This window comes from Erythrolamprus reginae, chromosome 2, assembly GCF_031021105.1.
Source record: "Erythrolamprus reginae isolate rEryReg1 chromosome 2, rEryReg1.hap1, whole genome shotgun sequence".
In the NCBI taxonomy this organism is placed as follows: domain Eukaryota; kingdom Metazoa; phylum Chordata; class Lepidosauria; order Squamata; family Dipsadidae; genus Erythrolamprus; species Erythrolamprus reginae.
The window spans coordinates 70342877-70368363 of NC_091951.1; the positions used below are offsets into that span (position 1 = coordinate 70342877).

The window sequence follows — 25487 nt, forward strand, 5'->3', positions numbered from 1 at the left end:
AAAAATTATGTCTTCAAACTCTTTTCTGAAAAAGCTACAGAAATCTCTTTGTTTTTAAAGAAGTTTTGTAACAATAAAGTTCACTTTAAAATCTCTGCCAACTTTTTAATATTTTTTAAAAGTTTCAGAATTGTATATTTCTAGTGTTTAATTTAGGGGGGGGGTAAAGCTTTTTAGAATTAATGGAAAATAAATTATTAAGAATAAATAAAAGAGTTTCTACAGAGAGGGGCGGCATACAAATCTAATTAATAATAATAATAATAATAATAATAATAATAATAATAATAATAATTGTTATATAATATATGTAGCCTAAGCTATGACGAAGTCATCTGCATATCCAAATCCTGCTTCTTAAACAGATAAGTAGCATTAAGGGGATTTATATTCACTGAAACTGCTACTTTTCAAACCTTTCAAGAAGAAATACTGAAACGGCAATGAAAAGAAACAAAAGATTATTAGATTAGATTAGATTAGATTTATTGGATTTATATGCCGCCCCTCTCCGCAAACTCGGGGCGGCTCACAACAACAATAAAACAGTACATAATAACAAATCCAATGCCCACCAATCTAATTACAGTTTAAAATTAATAAATTTATAAAACAATCCCAATGTATATAAAAACAGACACACAGTCAATCAATCAATGGCAAAACAACATGGGCAAGGGGGAGATGTTTAGTTCCCCCATGCCTGACGGCAGAGGTGGGTCTTAAGGAGTTTACGAAAGGCAGGGAGGGTGGGGGCAATCCTAATCTCAGGGGGGAGCTGGTTCCAGAGGGTCGGGGCCCCCACAGAGAAGGCTCTTCCCCTGGGTCCCGCCAGACGGCATTGTTTGGTCGACGGGACCCGGAGAAGGCCGACTCTGTGGGACCTAACCGGTCGCTGGGATTCGTGCGGCAGGAGGCGGTCCCGAAGATATTCTGGTCCGGTGCCATGAAGGGCTTTATAGGTCATAACCAACACTTTGAATTGTGACTGGAAACTGATCGGCAACCAATGCAGACTGCGGAGTGTTGGAGTGATATGGGCATACTTAGAGACGCCCATAATTGCTCTCGCAGCTGCATTCTGCACGATCTGAAGTTTCCGAACACTTTTCAAAGGTAGCCCCATGTAGAGAGCGTTACAGTAGTCGAGCCTCGAGGTGATGAGGGCATGAGTGACTGTGAGCAATGACTCCCGGTCCAAATAGGGCCGCAACTGTCGCACCAGGCGAACCTGGGCAAACGCCCCCCTCGCCACAGCTGAAAGATGTTTCTCTAATGAGAGCTGTGGATCGAGGAGGACGCCCAAGTTGCGGACCCTCTCTGAGGGGGTCAATAATTCCCCCCCCCAGGGTAATGGACGGACAGATAGAATTGTCCTTGGGAGGCAAAACCCACAGCCACTCCGTCTTGTCTGGGTTGAGTTTGAGTTTGTTGACACCCATCCAGGCCCCAACAGCCTCCAGGCACCGGCACATCACTTCCACTGCTTCGTTGACTGGACATGGGGTGGAGATGTACAACTGGGTATCATCAGTGTATTGATGATACCTCACCCCATGCCCTTGGATGATCTCACCCAGCGGTTTCATGTAGATATTAAATAGCAGGGGGGAGAGGATCGACCCCTGAGGCACCCCACAAGGGAGAAACCTAGAGGTCGACCTCTGACCCCCCACTAACACCGACTGCGACCGACCAGAGAGGTAGGAGGAGAACCACTGAAGGACAGTGCCTCCCACTCCCAACCCCTCCAGCCGGCGCAGAAGGATACCATGGTCGATGGTATCGAAAGCCGCTGAGAGGTCAAGGAGCACCAGGACAGAGGACAAGCCCCTGTCCCGGGCCCGCCAGAGATCATCCATCAACGCGACCAAAGCAGTTTCCGTGCTGTAGCCGGGCCTGAATCCAGACTGCTGGGGACCTAGATAATCGGCTTCTTCCAAGGACCGCTGGAGTTGGAGTGCCACCACCTTCTCAACAACCTTCCCCATGAAGGGAAGGTTGGAGACTGGACGGTAGTTATTAAGCACGGCTGGGTCCAGGGAGGGCTTCTTGAGGAGGGGGCGCACAAGCGCTTCTTTATAGAGTGGTGGAAAAACTCCCCTCCCCAAGGAAGCGTTGGTAATCTCCTGGGCCCAGCTCCGTGTCACCTCCCTGCTGGCCGAAACCAACCAGGAGGGACACGGATCCAGTAAACAGGTGGCGGAACTCACAGCTCCAATGGCCTTGTCCACTTCATCAGGTGTCACCAAGTCAAACTCCTCCCAGACAGATGGACAAAGACGTTTAGCCCCAGTCACCTCGACTGACTCGTTGTCAGTTGACTCTGTTTTACAATTGGAGTCGAGGTCCGCTTGGATCCGAGCGATTTTATCAGCGAAAAACGTGTTAAAATCCTCGGCACTACTCTGCAAGGGCTCCCCAACCCCCCTCTGATTAAGAAGGGAGCGTGTCACCCTAAACAGAGCGGCCGGGCGGGATTCCGCTGACGCAATCAAGGCGGAATGATACGCGCATCTTGCCGCCTTGAGCGCCACTTTGTAAGTCTTAATATGAGCTCTTACAAGTGTTCGGTCGGATTCGGACTTACTCTTCCTCCATCGCTTCTCTATGAAGTCTCATGAAACTCACTTCTTAAAATCTGAGTTAAGTATATGTTAATTTCATTTTGAAATAATTATATGTTTATTTCTACTTTATTACAAGGTATAGAAAACATCCCTGAACATCTAACATCCCTGAAGAGACAAGCTGTTAACTAAAAAACCCTTAAGTTTTGAATACATGGACTGAATAGAGATGACTGAAATATAATCCACTAAGAAAACTATGATCATGCAGCTAAATAAATATTGTTAATTAGATACAATGCCAGGTGCCTCATAATTTGACGAATCACAAAAAGGACATTTTTGAATTAAATTATTAAATTATCTCCCCCCCCCCACCAAAAAAATGGTTTCTTGAAATGTTTAAAAAGATTTGCCTGCCTTTCCCCACCCCGCTTTCGTGTTTGTCTTCTATTTAACAAAATGGTTAAGAACATAAAAGTAAGACACTAAACAGCAAGGGAGCAAGAACTGACAACCTTGAGAAAGAAACAAAATCTATGCAAATTCATGTCATACTTTGAACACCAGAATTTTATTTTGGGAGACCGGAGTGTCTTAAAGGTCCTCCATGACCTTATATGTAACTTGAGACACTTCATCTCAATTGCACCACATCTATGAATTCTCACATTATAATGGCCAATGGATTAGTCAGAGACATGGAAGAAGGGGGAAGATAACCTCTTTCTTACGAAATGCTATTGATCCACAGGAAACAAAAATCAATAAGTTTCTATGCCTGACAAGAGTCTGCACAAATGTGTCTCTCACTTTTACATTCCTATAAATGGACTCTAATGCTGCATAAGTTGGTGTGTGACTTGAAACCTTTCAATGTTTACCTAAACTACGCAGAGGAGTAGCGTACTTAATGTTTTTTGGTATTTTGGAAACCTAAACCACGAAGGCTAAAATTTCCCCTACCGGTTCTGTGGGCGTAGCTTGGTCATGTGACTGGGTGGCCGTGGTCAACTCGATTGGTCTCACCCTTAGAAAAAATTTTCTTAGCCCAACTCACAATAAGATAGCTATCTATTGGGTATTATCTCCATGCTTACCATGTTTTACTGTAGAAAACACCTCTGACCTGCACAATCATAGCAATGTATATTTTAAAAATTAACTTAATTTTCATTGTTGTTTCCTTCCTTTCATTCTACTTGTAACAGAAAGGCTAGGGGGGAAAAATCATTTGTAATTAGAATACGTTTTTACTGCCTTCTCCTTCTCCCCTCGAAGCTTCTTGCATCTTGATCATGATCTTGGCTGAACCTTTAGGAATAAATCCATTTATTATGTAGTGCTGACATGCCTGAGAGGACTATAATTTTTGAGCTGTTGGACTCATATTACTTTGTAAAAAATGTATTGCTGATTTCAGCTGCAGTCAAAGGTAATTGGGCTAGAACTGGGAAATATAAAATGGATAATTATGGGATACATGAGAGGCAAGTGGGTAGATTCTTTGAAAGAGGAAATCATTTTCTACGTTTTCTAGAGGTGAAGGACTGAAGTAACTGAGTTAAAAGTCTAAAACTAAACGTTCCTCGATACATAGCAATGCTCTGGGCACTTTACCATCTTAATGTTCATGACTGAAATGTTCAAAAATATCAAGTAGGTCCTTCCCTAAAATATTTAAATATTTTCCCAAGTCTACATATAAGGCAAACTTTGGAAGCCAACAAATGAGATGTCACCTGACCTTGAACTAGGAAAAGGTGAAGAACAGGCATACATAATGACCTGCTTTGTAAGGTACAAAAATTTTAGTTGACACCAAATGAACAAACAAATTAAGTAAGCTTTCTTGATAGTTATGGTCAAGTCTGACACAATCCTGCAAAGTAATTGTTAAAAAGTCTAGAACGAGGTGCCAAACCCGATCACATCACATGACATATTGTGACTTTTTTTGCTTTTGCGGAGCTGGGGTGGGCATGGCTTGAATTTGACACATCTGGCCTGAGGTCTGCCAGTTTGACACTCCTGGTCTAGAACAATTTTTTTGCCTTGTGAACAAACAACCAAGGGGCAATAGTCAGAAGCTGCTCAAGAGATAGCAGTGTCTTCCATAAGGGCTTGAAATCCTTTATGAAAAATAGAATATAAAATTTAAATTTATAAATTTACCTTCATTCATGAGGATATAAATTTTATAAATAAACAAATAAATAAAATAAAATCCAACAGAAGACAAACCATCTATCTTTTCCTACAATGAACTGCTTGGTATGACTATTCACTCTAACATGAATAGTCATGTGAGGGTCAATCTGACGAATATACTAAGCATAAAAAGGGATGGATAGGGATGAGCAATAATGACTCATTCGTCATGCCACTTGGATGGAACACAATCTCAACTCATTATTCATGAGGAACCGTTCCAATTATTTTCAATATGGTACCAAAATATTTACCAGTTAGGGACAAAAATATTTGAAAGTCCTTTTTTCCCCCACATGTAAATTGGGCACTTTATTTAAATCATCTTTACAAGCAAATGCACTAAAGCAGGGGTGTCAAGTTCAAAGCCCAGGGATCAGATCTGGCCCGCGAGGTACTTAGATCTAGCCCCCTGGAAACAACAAAGGACCGACTCATGGTGCTTCTGTCAGAGAAAATGATGCTTGAGAGGGCTGCATGCTGCCCCCTCAAGCTCCATTTTCGCTGGCAGAGGGTTGCAGGAGGCCGTCGCAGACACAATCGGAGCTCAGGAGCCTGTTTTTGTTATGTCTCCTGACATAAGAGATGTTGAGCTGGCCGTGCCCCCACTGGCCACATACACCCTTTGTCCCTAAGGTCAAACACAGCCCGGATGTTCCCCCCCAAAGAAATTGAGTTTGACACCCCTTGCACTAAATTAATTCAGCAATCGCAGCAATACATTTATACAAGCAGTGGATCTTTCTAGGAACTGCTTAGGCTTTGGAACTTCATGTTCTCTCCAATGGCATTCCACAAGACAGCACAAATAGTCTGTCAACATTCTTCACCAAAAATTTGTGATCACAAAATCTGGATGGATAATTTATCTGAATTTCTCCAGGGGAAGAAGAAATTCTCCAACAATTACTCAAGGGTAAAATTCCCTCTTAGCGGTAACACTAGTATTGCTACTGAAAAAGCTCAGTGGGAAGAACTCCCTCATGGAACCTTCTCTTGGGATTTAAGTCAAGTATTGGATGCCAAGAAGAGGCTACAAACTGTGGGAGAGATGGCTGTAAAATATAATTTAAGTCCTTCGCAGATACCCTTTGACCACTTGAAGAAATGGCAAATCCGAGTCATGAGAATTTATCCAACATTCCCTTCTTTGAAAGGATTCCTAAAACAAATTCATCAAATTGAGTGAGAACTGGTCAAGAAAAGCAGAATTTTCTTCATTTCAACAGTGATGTGCAAAGTTATTTTAATGCTAACTTATTCTGAGAAAATGGAGCTTGTTACAAATACTTGGTTTGGGGCCTTTTGTTTGTTTGTTAACTACTTGACCTATCTATGAAAAAGCAGTGGTAAAAATGTAAATTTGGGAAATTTTGATAAAAATAAACCTAAAGGCTAACATTCATTATCTAGTCTTACCTTCTTAAAAATTGACAGTAGATATGATTTTTTTGTCTTACAAAAATGGAAAAGACAATTTTAAGTCATGTCACCACTGTATAATAAACTATCCCAATAGAAATATATGATAAGTAGGAAATGCATGTCCTTCGTCTTTCCAACCCACAAGAACCTTTGAAAGTTATTACATAAAAAAGGTTAGATATTATCTGTCAAAAGAATATGCCTCTAGCAGCTAAATTTGATATGGCATAAAGAAATAAACAATCAAATAAATAATAAAGATGTATTATATCTAGCCAGAGAATACAAAGGAAAAAAATCTCTAGTGGATCCTCACAGGAGAAACAGGTAGACAATGGTTCAGAAGGTTAGCGATTGATCCAATCTGAGCCCACTCCTTCTTCCTTCCCCATTACATAAACATTTTTAAAGGGATTGGAAAGAATTCCAGAAGCTATGTTCCGCATGCTTTCCCCAGCAGGTTTATTATTATTAGTGCAACTAATATACAGAAAATATTAGCAGTCGATCAATATGTTGTAGTCTGCTTTTGAATTTTATTACATATTAACTAGGGGGAAATGTAAGCTTTCAAATCTGATCCCTTTTCTTCATTTATTCCTTGGATGTTTTCATCACATGTATAAGACTAGAATATCTTAGACTGCTAAAATATGAAGTATTGCCAATATGAAGTATCTCCAGATTCTAAAAATTGTTTTACAGCTGAAGTGTAACTAGCCATTCCTCCTCTTCAATCTTTCCAAATACGTAACCATAAACGTTTGACAAGAATGACTAGGCACACAATCTGGAAGGGTCAACTTGGACCCTATTCAAACATTTTGAAGTCAAAACACAATGTGTAGGTGAAGTCATGCTAAATCACTATACCCTCAAGTCTATTAAAAAGCATGCATGCCTGTTCCGATAGCTTTCTACTCTGTTTTCCCCTAAAATAAGACATCCTTTGATAATAAGCCTAATCAGGCTTTTGTGTGCATGGCAATAAGGTCAAGCGCTTATTTCAGGGTTCAAAAAAATATAAGACATGGTCTTATTTTGGGGGAAACACGGTATACAGAAATAGCTTATCATTACTTTCTTCTACAACTGTGATGGCGAACCTATGGCACATGTGCCATAGGTGGCACACAGAGCCATATTGGAGGGGCACGCGAGATGTTGCCCTATGTCAGCTTCAGCACGCATGTGTGTGCTGTCTAGCTGATTTTCGGCCTTGGGAAAGGCCGTTTCACCCTCCAGATATTTCAGGGAAGCTTCCCTGAAGCCCCGGAGTGCAATAAACAGCCCAACAGACAAACTGGAAGTTCAGAAAATGCACTTCCGGTTTGCCCATTGTGCTGTTTTCTGCATTTTGGAGGGTTCAGGGAAGCTTCCTGAAGCCCCAAAGTGCAAAAAACAGCACAATGGGCAAACCAGAAGTGCTTTTTCCGAACTACAGGTTTGCCCATTTTTTCACATCCCAGGCTTCAGTGAAGCCTGTGCACATACACGGGGATGGGGGGGAATTGTGCGCATGCACAGGAGAAGTGCGGGGGGGCACATGCGTGGGAAGAGGGAAGGTATGTGGGGACGTGCCTGTAGTCTAGCACACCCACGTACACCCTTTTGGCACGCGAAACAAAAAAGGTTCGCCATCAGTTCAGTTCTGGAGACCTCACCTACAAAAAGATATTGACAAAATTGAACGGGTCCAAAGACGGGCTACAAGAATGGTGGAAGGTCTTAAGTATAAAACCTATCAGAAAAGACTTAATGAACTCAATCTGTATTGTCTGGAGGACAGAAGGAAAAGGGGGGACATGATCAAAATATTTAAATATGTAAAAGGGTTAAATAAGGTCCAGGAGGGAAGTGTTTTTAATAGGAAAGTGAACACAAGAACAAGGGGACACAATCTGAGGTTAGTTGGGGGAAAGATCCAAAGCAACATGAGAAAATATTATTTTACTGAAAGAGTAGTAGATCCTTGGAACAAACTTCAAGCAGATGTGGTAGATAAATCCACACTAACTGAATTTAAACATGCCTGGGATAAACATATATCCATCCTAAGATAAAATACAGAAAATAGTATAAGGGCAGACTAGATGGACCATGAGGTCTTTTTCTGCCATCAGACTTCTATGTTTCTATGTTTCTATCACTGTTTTAGAACACAGGTAGTTTTTATCATTGATTTCCCAGTATGATTTCCTTTTAGACTCCATGGAAATACTAAGTTTCACCTTTAGCTTCTTTTGAAAGGGCTGCTAGGTGTTACATCTGCTTAAGAATGTAAAGGACATCAAATTCAATACAGGTAATCATCTTTTAGTAACTGCCTTTAGTGACCATTCAGAGTTACACTTGTGAGAAAAAGTAATTTTGTGACCAATATTTGCATGTACGACCTTTGCAGGTCTGTAAAGCAAATGGAAGCTGAAGTAAGATCACAAGCACACTTAATTTTACTTAGCAACCGTTTTGCTAAAGGATCAAGAGGCCAATCCCAATTGTGATCTCTAAACAAGGACTACCTGAATCAGTCATTCCTGAGATGTTCATGTTTTTCAATGATAACCATCAAGTAGATATTTCACATGGTTTTCTTTGTACTTTCTCACTGATCTCCTATAATCCCATCAAAAGAGAATGCAACTCAGAATCATTTGTAAACTATCCCTTGTAGAGATGCAATTCAGATAAGAGAATTTTAACTATTTCATTTATACATTTATGAAAATGTATGTACTGCCCATAGCTTCCAAAGCTGTTTAGCCCTAGCTTTATCTTCTGAGAAAAAATAAACTTTCTGCTCGATCAGGTCTTTTTTTTCCTGTGAAAGACCTTGATTTTTTTAATTAAGAAAAATTACATCATGCTGCCAAATACCAAAAGTAGAGAAAATATCCAATAGTTTATTATGCCACGAAACATCTTAGGAGTTAAAAGCAAAAATGTGCTTTGGAATACATAGAAGCATTCCTGTAGCATTTTTCTACACCAAACAGGCCTTTTCTCAAAACCACACTGCAGTTATGGACACCTACAACAGTCCAGGGTGAAAAAAACCCCCCAAACAAAATAGTTTTAAAGGAATTTAATTAATTAATTAATTAATTAATTATTGGATTTATAACCGGCCCTTCTCCAAGGACTTGGAATTGCAGACAGGGCTTGAGAACAATCCCATGTGCTCTAAAAAGTACTTTTCTGGTTTCATATTGGAAGGAGTGCAGTAAACCAATATCGCAGTCTAACATTTGAAGTATATTTATTTTAATATAAAACTTTATTATTCTTATACTATGAAAAATTGCATTAAAAAAAACAAATTAAGATTTATAAAATTCATGTTTGAACATTGACATAAGATTTGATTGATTGTTTTGCCTCTCCTACCACAACTAACATTTATTTCACTGTCAGAATGACTATTTTTACTATTGGTCAAATTAACTGGCAGAATTGCAACACACTGCACTTAGGGAGCCTGAAAATAACTTTGAAGATTGGAAAGCAATCCATAAAGGATTTGAAACAGATGTTCCTTCTTGTCTGCTTCACTAGTACCCTAGCACTTCATAATCTGATTTATCAGCACAGGGCACAGGAAAAGTTTTTTACTTCAAAGAGACAGATGGAACAAGCAGTAATTGTTGTGAGGAGTGAATTTCATTATTTTATTTGGTTTAATAGGCAGTCTGTATTTATGGTCTACAGATCTAATAATAAAAAAATGAGATTTGATAATAAAATCATTATTTTTTATGAAATTAGAATCAATTTGTACATTAATTAATGTTGAAAATAGGCATTGTAACTTACCTGAATGCCTCTTCTCATCTGGTGGAACCAGCCTTCAGGATTGATTGATTGATTGATTGATTACTTACTTACTTACTTACTGGATTTCTATGCCGCCCGTGTCCGAGGACTCGGGATGGCTCACAACATATAAAATATATACAGTGATCCCTCGATTATCGCGAGGGTTCCGTTCCAAGACCTCTCGCGATAATCGATTTTTCGCGATGTAGGGTTGCGGAAGTAAAAACACCATCTGCGCATGTGCGCCCTTTTTTCATGGCCGCGCATGCGCAGATGGTGGAGTTTGCATGGGTGGCGGGGAAGACCCAGGGAAGGTTCCTTCGGCCGCCCAGCAGCTGATCTGCTCGGCAGCGCAGCAGCAGCGAGCAGATGAAGATCGGGGTTTCCCCTTTGCGTGGGCGGCGGGGAAACCCCGATCTTCGTCTGCTCGCTGCTGCTGCGGCCGCCCAGCAGCTGATCTGCTCGGCAGCGCAGCAGCAGCGAGCAGACGAAGATCGGGGTTTCCCCTTTGCGTGGGCGGCGGGGAAACCCCGATCTTCGTCTGCTCGCTGCTGCTGCGGCCGCCCAGCAGATCAGCTGCTGGGCGGCCGAAGGAACCTTCCCTGGGTCTTCCTCGCTGATGCCCCCGCTCGCCCACCCGCCGCCCGCCAGCAAGAGGGGGAGAGATAGAGAAAGAGAGAGAAGGAAAGAAAGAAAGAGATGAGAGAGGGAGGAAGAGAGTGTGAGAGAGGAAGAAGCAAGATAGAGAAAGAGAGAGAGAAAGAAAGATGAGAAAGGAAAAGAGTGACGTCATCGGGTGGGAAAAATCGCGATATAGCGTTTCGCGAAGAACGAGATCGCGAAAATCGAGGGATCACTGTATATCTGTTCCTCTGCCAACTGATAAAATAGTGATTTATATTTTATATAATCAAATATTATTTTATATAATATTCAAACTTGCTAAGACATTAACATAGAAAAAGTTGTTTGGATCATGGCCATGAAGCATACAATTAAGACAAAGCTCTGTAGTAATCTAATCCATAATTTAATATTTAGACATGAAAATAAAGTGCATATCTTTTATCCTAGTTGTGTCTAAAATATACATAATATAATAACGCTGTTCAATTATTTGGCTGCAATACATTGAATTAGCATTCTTCTAGCCAGAGATGCAAAAACAATGGAAACCATCTGTTTCTTAATTAAGCTAAACATTTAAATTTTCAAAAAGTGTTTTCTCAAACTATAGCTGACATTGCCAATTTCCTTCTCCAAATTTTTTTATGTCATGTGTATAATTTCATGTGCCTATCTGCTCAATTATTTTTTCTTAACCACAAATATGGCAAGGCATTTAAAAGGTCATCCCTGAAGCATGAATGAATCAAATAATATGCATATTTAGACCAGTTGAATAAATGAACAATTACAAAAATATTTAAAGATAAAAATAAAAACAACTTATAATTCACCAATGCTACTGTCTTTCTGGCTTTTTTCATTAAGAGCCTTCCAAAGAAAAGGCCATAGTTTAGTTATAGTGTTTAAGGTCTGGAAGCAAAGGAGTTTTCCAGAAAAATAATAAACAGAACTGCAGCCAATCCATGTAAACCACAAAGAAATACATGAATCAATGGTTTGACTCAATCTCAGGCATTTTCCTCTGTCTCTATAACCATTGTACAGAGTAAGAAGGGGTTGAGTGGTATGTAAAAAGTCTATACAATTCCTTGCATCTCCAGATTGTTTGAAAACTCTAGCTGGATAACTGGTAGTTGCAAGAGATTTTGCTGAGCTGCAAGGAATAATATAAATCATTTTCCTAGATTTCTATCCTATTCTTTTCTAATGATTTTTAAAAAGACTATAAGTTGTTAACACTATACATTCACAATGATATATAAAGATTAATGCCTTCAAATTTACTGCTCTATAGAAAGGAGACCCATAAATTTGAGAAATCCAGATTATTTCTGTTTTCCCAAAGGACAACTCAATATGGGTCTTGGAAAAGAGCATCTGAATTTGAACAGATTTCCAAATATAGAATGCAGCTAGAGACAAAATGAATGAGAGAAAAAGAGCAAAAGATCCCTTTACACACAGATATGAATGCTGCAATATATACCTGATATGCAACAATGAATCTGCAAAACACCAAAAAAGACTGAAATAGGAGAGTGGAGAAAGAGGCAATGAATAGCTAAAATGGAAATTAACTAGATAGATGGATTATGTCAAAAAGGAAGAAATAAGAAAATAGGAAAACCCTGCTCACCATATACATCTTTGGGTGTCACAGGACTATGGATTTCTATGTATCAGAAAATGCAACTGCATATTAGACTATAATTTCACATCCCAGAGATAAAAATGTGCAGTTAAAGGAAATGCCATATATTGCAGGTTTAGGTAACTGTTGTCAGGTACAGAGTAATTTCAACCGTATTCAAGCATTCATTCATTCATTCATTCATTCATTCATTCATTCATTCATTCATTCATTCATTCATTCATTCATTGGATTTGTATGCCACCCCTCTCTGGAGATTCATCCCATTCAACACTCAATTTACATTCTGGGTCCACCTCTTTCATCACAAACAGTACATACATACACACATATACACACACACCTGTTTGAAGATTCAGAGGAATGACAGGAAGCAAAAAGAGAGAGGTTTTCTTCCCAAGCTGCAGCTTCTGTTTCGGAGGACTGATTGCTGACACAGGCCTGATCACTTTGCTCTGGAACCTTTAATTTTTCTCCTGGCGGAAAGATTACAACACAACCATAAGCAAATTGGTGAGACTATGTTTCAATTGACATTTACTTCAAAATACCTCTTTCCTTAGCATATAATTGAAACAAGTTCAGATAACATAATCCTACTAATTTCTATATTGGCTGCCGATCAGTTTCCGGTCACAATTCAAAGTGTTGGTTATGACCTATAAAGCCCTTCATGGCACCGGACCAGAATATCTCCGGGACTGCCTTCTGCCGCACGAATCCCAGCGACCGGTTTGGTTCCACAGAGTTGGCCTTCTCCGGGTCCCGTCGACTAAACAATGTCGTCTGGCGGGACCCAGGGGAAGAGCCTTCTCTGTGGCGGCTCCGACCCTCTGGAACCAGCTCCCCCCGGAGATTAGGATTGCCCCCACCCTCCTTGCCTTTTGCAAATTCCTTAAAACCCACCTCTGCCGTCAGGCATGGGGGAACTGAAACATCTCCCCCTCGCCCATGTTGTTTTGGTGTTAGATTGACTGTATGCATGTTTTTAATATTCTGGGGTTGTTTTTTATGAATTTTTTAGTTTAAAATTGTAATTGGATTGGTGGGTATTGGATTTGTTATTATGTATTGTTTTTACCTTGTTGTGAGCCGCCCCGAGTTTGCGGAGAGGGGCGGCATATAAATCCAATAAATCTAATCTAATCTAATCTATATTGCACAAAACTTTGAAAATCCATCATTTAAAACTACAATACTTATTGCTAAATCTTGTAGAATGTTTAAGTGGATTTTGTAACTTTTTTAAAAAGTTGAGGGCTTTATACAAATCTGCACTTCAAATGACAGAATGACTTTCTGATATTGTAAGAAAAGGAATAAACTGCGAGAGAAATGAATGAGTATGTAAGCAAGAACCAGCTCCCCTCCCCTGGAGATTAGAACTGCCCCCACCCTCCTTGCCTTTCGTAAACTCCTTAAAACCCACCTCTGCCGTCGGGCATGGGGGAATTCACACATCTCCCCCAGGTTTATACAGTTTATGCATGGTAGTTTGTGTGTATGTTTTTGCTTTTTAATAAGGGGTTTTTAGTTATTTTTAAATTATTAGATTTGTTGTACATTGTTTTGTTGTTGTTGTGAGCCGCCCCGAGTCTGCGGAGAGGGGTGGCATACAAATCTAATAAATAATAATAACAATAATAATAATAATAATAATAATAATAATAATAATAAACACTTCCCCCCCCCCTTCACACAGAGATTAGTGAACCTGCAGAAAGAAGCTGTTCTTCTCCCTTCAGAGTGACACTGTGGATAGAAATCTTACTCTTATGAAGCTTTTCAAATCACAAGTAAACACAGCACTTGGTAAAGCAACCTCGGCCTTTTTAATAAATAATAGTATTTGCCAAGTAAGACACAGTTACACACATACAAACTCATACACATACATATTCATGTAGATCACGGATGTCAAATTTGCTGTGTCACGTTGCCATCATGTAACATTTTGTGGTTTTTCCCGTTTATAGCACTGTGGTGGGCATGGCTGCGCATGATGCATCCAGCCCTCAGGCTGCCAGTTTGACACCCCTGATGTAGGTGTATACAGGGTTGGGCTGCTGCTTCGGGCAAAGTTCGTGGCCATGTTCGGCGTTCGGAGCTTTGATGTCACCGGCAGGTTGCTAAGGACGCCAAGGTGGAATCCAGGAAGTGATCACCTTGGCGTCCTTAGCAACCTGCCGGTGACGTCAAAGCTCCGCCCCCGGAATCTCTTCGTGGGAGGGATTCCCCGTTTGGGTTCCAGTTCAGTTCGGGTTTGCCGAACCCGAACACCGTTGGGTTCGCCCATCACTACTTGGAAGTCTTCTAATCCAACCTCCTGCACAGCAGACTATACAAATAGCTCTCCAATGTCTAAGTGTTAAATAAGCAAAGGGGGGGAAAGTCACTGTACCAGACCAAAGACATTGGGCACAGTGAAACCTCCCCCCTACTCCCATTAAAAGCTACCAGACTTGAACATCAACAAGGCAAGAGTAGCTGCCAGTTTTGAGAATCAACAAGTCAAGGATTTGGAGGCCTAAAAGGTCTCCTAAAAACCCACCAAATCTTTTGGCTCTTCTTGCTGGCTTCCATTCTTCCAGCTAGTGCCTGACAGCCTAGTTTGAGAAGGACAGGGGTAAGTGTGAACAAGTGTCTGCGTATGAGAAAGAGCATATATAGGTTTGGCTGAAAGTGATTTGAGTGTGGTTATTTCCCAGAGCTGAGAGTGTGAGTGACCATAAACCAAACCTGCGAGTGCATGAAACACTAGAGGTGTCAAATTCGATTTCATTGAGGGCCACATCAGGGGTGTGTCTGATGTTGGAGGGCTGAGGTGGGCACGGCCAGGGTGGGCGTGGCCAAGTAGATGTAACTCAGGTCAAGGGCACCTGTGTTGGCCCAAACACTCTGCCAGCAAAAATGGGCTCCCGAGCTGTTTTCAGCTGCAACGGCCTCCTGCAATATTCTGCCAGCGAAAATGGCATTTTCGCTGGCAGAGGACCCATCGCCCAATCCTTCAGTTTCCAGGGCAACCTCACAGGATAGTTCTAAGCACCCTGTGGGCCGGATCTGAGCCCCAGGCCTTGAGCTTGACACCCCTGAAATATAGGTTTTTTTCTCACTTTGGATTTTTTACTCACTTTGAAAACCATCTTTTTAGTATGATTTTATGATTTTACCTAGAAGTGTTGATCAGTATTTCAGTGTTATGGATTGCAAAGGAATTGCAAACCGTAAATTTGATATCCTTCTACCCGATGAGATTTATGTCTATACAAAGGAAGAATATTATTGCTGGATAAACTAACAAAAATATGTTTTATTCCTGGAAGCATTTCAGATTTTTAGGGCTTCAAGGGCTGCATAAGATGTCAATAGCAAGGTTCAAAAAACAACTTGGTATTTCTGTTTATTTTTATTCATGAGAGATTTACTTTTTTTTAAAAAAAGTCAAGATTAAGTGACAGGCCAAAAAACCAAACTTGTTAACTTGAAAACAGTTGGGATTTAGATCGTTACAATGAAGTGACTGTCAAGATGAAAGCGCAGAATAAGAAGTTTTCCATAAAAGTATAAAAAATGAATCTGTCCATAAATAAAAGTAATTGTTTTCTTTTAAAAAATTGGACTTCAAATACAATGCACTCACAGGCATGCCATTCCTTTTCACTGTAAGTTTGGAAAAATATTAAGTTTGGAAAAATATTAAGCAAAAGAAATGTGACATAGGAGATAAGGGAAGAAACAGAAATATCAGTAAATCTAATTTATATCAACATAATTCATTATTATCTCCTCATCCATCATTTCCTTGCTAACCATCCTTGTTCCTACTACATTTATAAAAACTGGCTCTCATTCTCGAGACTTTATTTTTGTCTCTTTTGAACAATTTCAGCAACTCCATTTAACTGACTTTCCCAGTATTCATCCTCAGCCAAGTTTCCTTCATGAGATTTATCTTCATTTATTAGCCCTGTACGGCCAAACCTATTCTCTCATATTTCTCATACTGATCACTCACTTATTTATTTAATCAATTCATACCCATTGATTCTTGACAATATTTGTACTCTTTTACCCTACACACTTAAGTGTAATAAGGGGCTGCCACAAAGAAGAAGCTATTTTTCAAAGCACCTGAAGGCGGCACAAGAAGCAATGGTTGGAAACTAATCAAGGAGAGAACCAACCTAAAAATAAGGCGAAATTTCTGGACAGTGAGAACAATTAGTCAGTGGAATAGCTTGCCATCAGAAGTTGTGGGTTCTCCATTACTGGAGGTTTTTAAGAACAGATTGGACAAACATTTTTCTGAAATGATATATAGTCATCTGCTTGGGCAGGGGGTTGGATTAGAAGACCTCCAAGGTCCCTTCCAATTCTGTTATTCTGATACTCCCATTGTATTCATCTTAGTTTTATATTTATTCTGGTACCTTCAACTCTTACTTTTCTTAATAAACTGAGCTGTCCTACAGTTATTTTTCTTCTTTTGAAAGTGTCACATTACTCGTTATGTTTTTACTAACGTTTGCATCTATTAAATGTTTTCCATCCATTTCCGCATCTTTAGTAAACATTCTATTATGATACCCAAAATCACATTCTTGCTTACACTAATCACATTAGTGTATAACTTCCACTAAGTCACTCACTGTTTTCTGTAACTTTGGTGTTTGATAATTTTCTTTTCATATCCATGCTTTCCATTACACCTAATAAATCTAATAGTATTCATTACATGCTACATTATATATTCTTCAACACATCTAACAAACATCTAGTAATCTAACAAAGGCTGCAAATCATTTACTTTTTCAGCAATGAGATTGTCAACATATAAACGTACCTACACATTCGTGTTCTTAACTAACATGACCAATATTTCTTATAAGTTTATCCATGAATACTTTAAAAAGCTAAGCACTCACATATCCTTTCTTACTCCTGGCTCAGTACTAATATTCATATAGCATTCTATTTATTGTCACACATGCTTTAGTTCCATGATATATCTCTTTTACAAGGAGCAACCAATCTACAATTCCAGGTTTATACAAAATATTCCATACTTCAAACCTATTCACGTTATCTTAAGACCTCTCCAAATTTCTCAGTGATCTTCTGAGGAGCAACATGGTCTTTAATTCCAAGAAAAATTAAACGGCATTGCTCTTTCCAAAACCTGCTTGTCATTTCTTGTAACCTCTGGATACAAGAAATGCCCAAACACTTCCCAGACATGCTTGGTAAATTATTGCCAATGGATTCCCATATTCATTGCTGTCACAGTAACAGTATTTTTTTTTCAATTGTCAGACACAGATGTTCTCTTAATGTACACATTGATCAAATTACAGTCACTTGTACAAACCATATCCACATTTTTTTCAGTTCTTTCATTTAGATCTGCGGTTTTACTATTTTTCAATATTCTCAAAGCCTTTATAATTTCCTTTTCATCATTTGTTCCCCTTGGAGATTAAAAAAATAAGATTCCATTTCAATACTGCTTAGTTCCTTTTACTCTACTGGAAGCTCCTTATTTAGCCCTTTTGCTAACTTTCAAAACAATTTGGAAATTCTTTGAAACAATATTTGGAAATTGAATTTTTAACAATAATTTTTATATACATGTAAATTTGGCATGCAGTGTTCGTTAATATACAATTGTGTTATGCAATTTTAAAACTTAAAGAATTTTTTTTTTAAATCCAGAGAAGTATAATAACTGAGAAATGACTGAATTCAGACTCGCTTCTGAATTTATTAGTTTATATCAAAAGGTGAATTTAAATAAATTTATAATTCTTGCTTTATAACTATGCATCTTGTTGTAAATCTTACATCCTTTTTCATCCAACCATTGTTCTGCCAAACTCATGCCCCATACTAACAAGTTCTGTATAATAATAAATAGAGTGCATTCAGAAAGTATTCCCATCACTTTTGACAATTTTGTTATGCTACACCCAATTCTATAGTTGTTGAAATTTATTTTTTTCCTCATTAATCTATACTCGGTACCCTGTAATGACATACATTCCAGGGTGAGGCAGATTTCCCTCCATATGGAAGATCAAATGAAAATTGTCGGAATATTATTTTACAATACATATTATACTTTTACGTTATAATTTCCATATCTGATATTGTATTTAGCACATATACACTCGGGATTATATATTACTATTAATTACTTCATATTATGAATCATATCATTTTCCCTTTTATATTTATGTTTGTTTTCTCCTTTTAATGTTAATATTTAATAAACATTATTTTTTTTAAAGAATTAGTGTAAAATATCTATATAAAGTACGTGTCTTTATGATTTTAAAAACCTTATTAAAACAAATGCTAAGATTTTTGTCCAATTTTAGTAAACTAGATAGCAAACAGATAATTCACAAACATATTTCAATTGGATCCAATTCTACCTTCTAAAGCTAGAAATTTACAAAATAAAATTGGACAGGTGTTTTATAAATTTACTAAATCAACCGTTATGGAAATTATCTTTTATATTTTGTTTAATTAATAAATTATATTAATCATAATTAGCACCGAATACCACTTTCAGTAGTTGCTTCTTTCTGCTCTGGTATTTCTTCTTTCTGCTCCGGTTTTTCTTCCTTTATCTGTTCCTTGCTTGTGTTTTTCTTTCGTTTTTTCATTTGGTCAATTAACATCTGAAATTCAGCTTTGTGTTTCTTTCCTGAAAAATGTAAAAAAAAAAATGTGTAAAGAAGATCCTTACTTTCAGTGAGGGGCTCCTGCCGGTACAGCTAACTGTGCACAGCTCTGCGACCATAGCACGAGAGCGCAGGATCGAGTGCAATTTTGCTTCCCGCACCTGTGCAGGTAGCAAAATCTCACACGTGCAGCTCCATGCAAGATTTTGCTACTTGCACAGGTGCAGGAAGCAAAATTGCGCTCGATTCTGCACTCGCATGCCAGAGCCGCAGAGCTGCATGCAATTAGCTGTACTGGCAGGGAGCCCACCAGTGCTTACTTTGCATAACTGTATACCAAATAAATGCTTTATTATTTACAATTTTTTGACATATTTTCATTGAAACGGAAGTCATTTAAATACAACTTTACAATGAAGTAAAGGAAATGTTAGGCAGAAAATATTTTGCTATTGTTGTAAAGAAATAGTACTTATCCTTTCTTTTTGATATACCACAAATGGTTAACATGGCTAAACTGGGACGTTTAAAATATGTTTAATTGGCCAGCAATTTTAGCAGGATTTATTGCTAGGGTAGTATAAAGAAATAGAAATATGTTCTGTTCTGAACACAAAGAAAAATGAAGCAGACCACCAGAATTGATGGAAATTGAACACACATTGAACAGGAAACATGGTGCTCAGCCAAACTTTGCTTATTGCTGAATGTATAATTCTATTTTGTCAGATTTCTGGCAAGCACTGTTATCATCCACAACATTCTCCAATATATATGTTTTTTCACGAATCCAGCTTTTCAGTTTGTTTTGATTCTATTTACCTCCTGGATTGACCAGTTTCACTAACTGTCACTTAATAGAACTATTCCTCCTATTTACATGGTAATTAAAATGTATTAATTGCATAATGCACTGATGCTAATATGTTTTCAGTCAGCCAACTCTAAGAAGACAACAAGGCAAGAAAGCATGCCTTAATAAAACATGTTATATCAAATCATTCAATTTGTATCTTGTACAGTTCTGTCAGGAATCTAGTTCTAAAAATACTCCAACTATTAATCGCCAATGAGACAACTGCTTTTAATACAAAATTGTAATATATAACCAGGATGAAAAACAATGCAAGAATGCAAGAAAATAAGCCTTAATAAAATATTATTGTTGTTGTTGTTGTTTATTAGACTTGTATGCCGCCCCTCTCCAAAGATCCGAAGATATTTGATGTTACATCAAATCATTCAACATTCATTTTGTACAATTCTGTCAGGAATCTAGTTCTAAAAATACAAATCATCAATGAGACAATTGCTTTGAAAACTCTGATACATAATCAGAGTGAAAAAAAATCTGGCATTACCAGTTTAAATGCAAAATTATCTGCACTGAAATATAATTGGATTGAGTTACTTTCTTCATATTTATGTATAACAATCCTATAAGACTGACAGATAGTTATAAAAGAACAGACAGAGCACTTGTAGGAAAGAATCAAATGACAACTAGTAGATATAACAGGCTTTCTCTATTCAACCAACTGTTCTTCTTTTGTCTTTTCTTGCTGTTTTTTTTCTATTGATGGAGTCTCAATCTAAAACAAATCCAAATAATTATGCTGTATTTACCTTAGCAGAAAATATATTCTTTAAACATGCCAAAAATTGGATGGTACACATGCCTTCAGATCTCAATCAGGATCATTTCTTAATCAAGCTCTATATTCAGGCATTATATGATGAATGTATTGAAGAATTTATTAAATGTTATTTAATAGACAAGAGATATACAAGAGAATGAATTTCAATAGCTCCTTCTGTACAATATTCGGTGAAGTCATTTAAGCTGTTCTTTTATAACATGCTGTTGAAATAGCAAATAAAGAAGCCCACTTGTCCAATAAATAAATAAAGGCATTTAACCATCCTTGAAGATTTTTCTGACATGACTAAAAGCATCATGGCAGCACTTTTAAGAAATCCTGATAGGCAGTACCTGCTGGTTTATGACCATAATAAATATTTGATTTATTGATATGTAGTATTTTTTAAATTAAGATGGAAATTCCAAAGACTAGTTGTCTTCAGCCATTCAGAGTTGTCACTATGTACAGTATATACGTAACATTCAATTTTTTAAAAAGATTCAAGAAATACAAGCACCCAAAGAGAAGAGAGTATGCCGAGGAGAGGGGCAGCATATAAATCCAATCACTCACTCACTCACTCACTCACTCACTCACTCACTCACTCACTCACTCACTCACTCTATCTATCTATCTATCTATCTATCTATCTATCTATCTATCTATCTATCTATCTATCTAAGGAATCACGTGCTGCCACTCTTCTAAATCTGAAATATCTTCCAATCAAAACTACTTATTAAATTCAAGGTTTTACCTTGAACTCAATTATGTTAAACTTCAAGGAATAGATAGTAATTCCAAAAGAATAGTAAAGTCTGTCAGCTAATTTGACAGTGCTTAGTATCCTTTGGGGATACTTTTGAGATACTTCCCTTTTGGGATAACTTCCCAAGAATTGATTTCTTCTTTTGATCCATCCAAATTCCAAACCAATATTTAAGGCAAAACTTCAACAATATCAATATTTGTTCTAAAGACTTAACCAATAGTGATTTATACAGAATCTGACCTGTAATCTGATCATGAACCAATGGTTTCCAATTAAAAGCCTGACAAAGCTTCCTTCAATCTATATCCTTGTGATTGAGATGGTTGTTTGTTGTGAAGTGTATTTTGACATGTGCTTAGGCATGCTCTTTTCGGTATGCCAATTACTGTTGTCTGACTCCCATTGTGGATGGGAGATCATGACCTGTCCTTATGAGAGGAGAAGGCAATGTCATTTTTTATTTTTCTGCTTTTAATCCTATCAGCTTCAGCCTTCTGTGGGGGCTGTAGATCACGGTGTTTTATTTATGTCTGGTTTTCTGTAAATGGATACCAAATGGAATCTATTCTCATTCATAAAACGTAACTGTTGGAGGTACCGCCTGGAGAGTTTTCCTGGTAGTGGAGAGAATAATATTTTAATCTAAGAGCACTAAAAATCTCTATAGCTTGTAGAGCAATGGAAGGTCAGTGGCATAGCAGAGCTAAATAGCTCTCGCAACAGACTTAGCATGCTTCCATCTAATCCCAAAATTGTTTATGATTATGCCTAAACTAGAGGAACTAATTTGATTTGCCAACCTTTTTATTTTTAAGATCCCACCATTTTTCGCTCAAATAACAGGTCTTCTTCTAAGAACTGAAAAGGGCAGATCCTGTTTCACAAAGTTTGTTGCAATTTATGGCTTCATAACAAAATACTGTATTTCCTTATTTCCGCCCACCCTGTTTACCAATACTGGAAAACCTAATTATCATGTCTGATAGGTTCCAAATCTTAGAAACAACCATAAAAACACAACAAAGATGCATTGATTCCATGGAAACACACTTAGAAGCACACTTCACATCTTTGGATGAAAAAATTATAGCACAGAAAAATGGAAACCCAAATGCTCAAAATCATATTTCAATTCAACAACCACTATCTCAATCACAAGCCCAACATCCACAACCTCAACCTACCAAACAAACGATATATCTTTACTCATCAAAGACACCTTTGAACATGAACAAAAATGTAATAACGCTATTTTATTTGGACTAGATGTCACCAATGAACCTAATATCGCAAAATTATTGCACCAACCATCCCCCTTAATGAAATCATCGAAGTTCCCAGAGATGGCTCTAAATTCAAGTACAGAGATGGTTCAGTAACCCCGTGTAGAGTCGCTTGCAAGGATAAAATCAGCAAACGAAAATTCATTTATATTATAAACTAGAAATGACTCCAACCCAAAAAAACTTTGCTCACAGCCTGATCTATCCAAACTACAAATTTGCTCCTGCAAACTCCGTGCAGAACTCAAAAGACCAAGGATATACACTGGTCATGAAAAACTAATTAAAAAATAAAATATTGAAGTATTTTAAGGTATGATGCGCATTAATAGATGAGAATAATTTTGAGATGTAGCATCCAGCCTTTGCAGTTTTATCTCTAAGGAATTCTGCCTTATGTCAAATTTCAGAGCAAAGCAATTTTCAATGCAAATGCATTTTATACATTTTTAAACATACTCAGTTTTAGTCCTGCAGAAGTCCTCCTGCTACTCATTTCATGAGCAATATTTTTTTAAAAAAACACAAGGCAGAAAATAATTCTCCTTTTCAAATATTTAGTCTCAAAGAAAAAATCCCAAGAAGGAAAGAAAAATTTGTACCATGATCTGGAAATATATCTGGCTCTACCATTTTCCTTCGCTATTTTAAGATTTAAAAAGAGGGTTATTTTTGTTTTTTATAGAGTGGATAATTTATCACTCAGATAGTCCTGAAAGCTTTCTGGTCTGTGCACTAAGTAACAAATTACAAGACTGCTGTAAAAAAATGAAACATCTTCCAAGCTGTTTAATCTATATATTCCATACAGGTAATTCTCAATTTACAAGTAGTAGCTTAGCGATCATTCAAAGCTGCAACAGACCCTCACCCATTTCAAATTTATGGCCATTGCAGCACTCCCATAGAGAATAAATTCAAGCACTTAGTAATCTGCCTGCTCTTTCTATGTTTCTTACAAGAGACTGCAGAAATTCTGGAGCAGCCTTCCAGCATAACTCTCTCCCATCCCACTCTCCCAGGTTCCCTTGGGCCTTCTTCCCAGCTCACCGGGCCCCACACCCTCATCACCACTCTCCGTCACTGACCAATCTTCATCTTTTACTACAGACTTCCTTCTGGAAGCTCTGGAGATCACTTTGGGAAAGGAGTGTAAGCCGGTCCCTCAACATCCCTAGGCTGGGAAAGGCCACAGGGATAATGAGGGGCTGAGCGGTGTGTTCTCCTTCCCCAATGCAATCACCAGAGTTTTCAGAAGGAGATCTACAGAGGTTAGTGATGGAGAGGGAGGAGGATTGAGACCCAGCAGGTGGGAAACCAAGGCCTGGGGACATAGGAGTAGTGGAGCACAGGTTGCCTTAAGGAATGGTGGAATTCAATTCAATTCAATTTATTTATTTATTGGATTTGTATGCTGCCCCTCCCCGAAGACTCGGGGCTTGTGGTAAATTGACTTGAGTGTGCTTTAGGCTTCCCAGGGCTTCCCCCACCTAAGGCACCTTCTACTTGTCTTAACAAGTACAGTCATACCTCGTCTTATGAACCTAATTGGTTCCAGGGGGAGGTTCGTAAGACGAAAGGTTCGTAAAACGAAACATTGTTTCCCATAGGAAACAATGTAAAGTCAATTAATCTGTGCAACCAAACCCCCCCCCCCCCGCAAAAAACCGGCGTTCGGCGACAGCTGGGAAGCCGCGCGGCTGTTTCAAAAGGTGACAGCCGGCCTGGGGGGCTTCCCAGCAACCTCCCGAACCAAACCCGGGGTTCAGAAAAAATTTGCCTCTTCTTACGAACTTTTTTCGAGTTACGAACCGGCATTCGGGAGGCTGCTGGGAAGCCCCGCCGCCCGGCTGTCACCTTTTAAAACAGCCGCGCGGCTTCCCAGCAGTCTCCGAATGCCGGTTCGTAACTCGAAAAAAGTTCGTAAGAAGAGGCAAAATTTTTCTGAACCCCGGGTTCGTATCACGAGTTGTTCGTAAGACGAGGGGTTCGTATCTTGAGGTACAACTGTATACTTGGAAAAATAACAGGGGAGGGGGATCATTAATTGAGGTAATCAAGTGGGAATGTCTCTTAATGACTGTCACAATGTATGATTGAAAGTTACAATCCTTTAGGATTTTAAGTCGAGAACTACCTGTACATCCAGGATATTTCTTTACTGTAAATAGCATATCCACCTTGTTTGCCTTTAAAATTTCAAGGCACAAATCTAAATTTTTAGCTGCTGTCACCAAAAAGACTTTATAAGTCATAAACATCTTGTCAAAAACAGGATATTACTAAAGGGAGCTATGCTTTTAAAATATAAGTGTTTACTTTTTCATACTCAATTGGAAAATATTTCATTGCAAATATATTTGAAGGAAAATAAAGTGAATAATTGTGAATAATTTCTGGGGATCTGATGATTCAAAACATTCTTAGCAATTATTTTTCATGGCCATTAGTAAAGTGTTCAAAAGTACTTACTGTATGTGATTTTCTTCTTGTGTCCTGTAAAAATGATGTTCCTTGGTATTGGATTTTCCTATCTGCTTTTGAAATGAGTTTTTAAAAAATGGATAAGCAGTTTATCCCTTCTAGCATCTCTTTTTTAAAAAAAATTCACCAAAATACAGTAAATAGATATAAAACAAGGAAGAGGTATTTGCAAGTCTCAAGACACAAACTTCCCGCCATTCGTTTTAATTGTCTGATTAATTAGGACATGGGTTTTTTGAAATTCTTTCTCTAATCATTAAGTGACTGTGGGTTCCTCTCTCTTGTTTAATTGTTCCCTAGACAGCATAGCTTT

The 25487-nt window shown here is 38.3% G+C and overlaps 1 protein-coding gene across 4 annotated transcripts in view; it reads right to left on the minus strand.

Moving 5' to 3' along the window:
• Positions 1–25487, minus strand: part of RAD18 (RAD18 E3 ubiquitin protein ligase) — a 138452-nt gene that overhangs the window by 38914 nt on the left and 74051 nt on the right. For all 4 annotated transcript variants that reach the window (XM_070738284.1, XM_070738286.1, XM_070738283.1 and 1 more), the window contains exons 10-11: positions 18872–19015; positions 12647–12779 (exon numbers count right to left, since the gene is read on the minus strand). In XM_070738284.1, coding sequence (XP_070594385.1) covers positions 12647–12779; positions 18872–19015 — 277 coding nt within the window. The remainder of the gene's footprint in view (positions 1–12646; positions 12780–18871; positions 19016–25487) is intronic.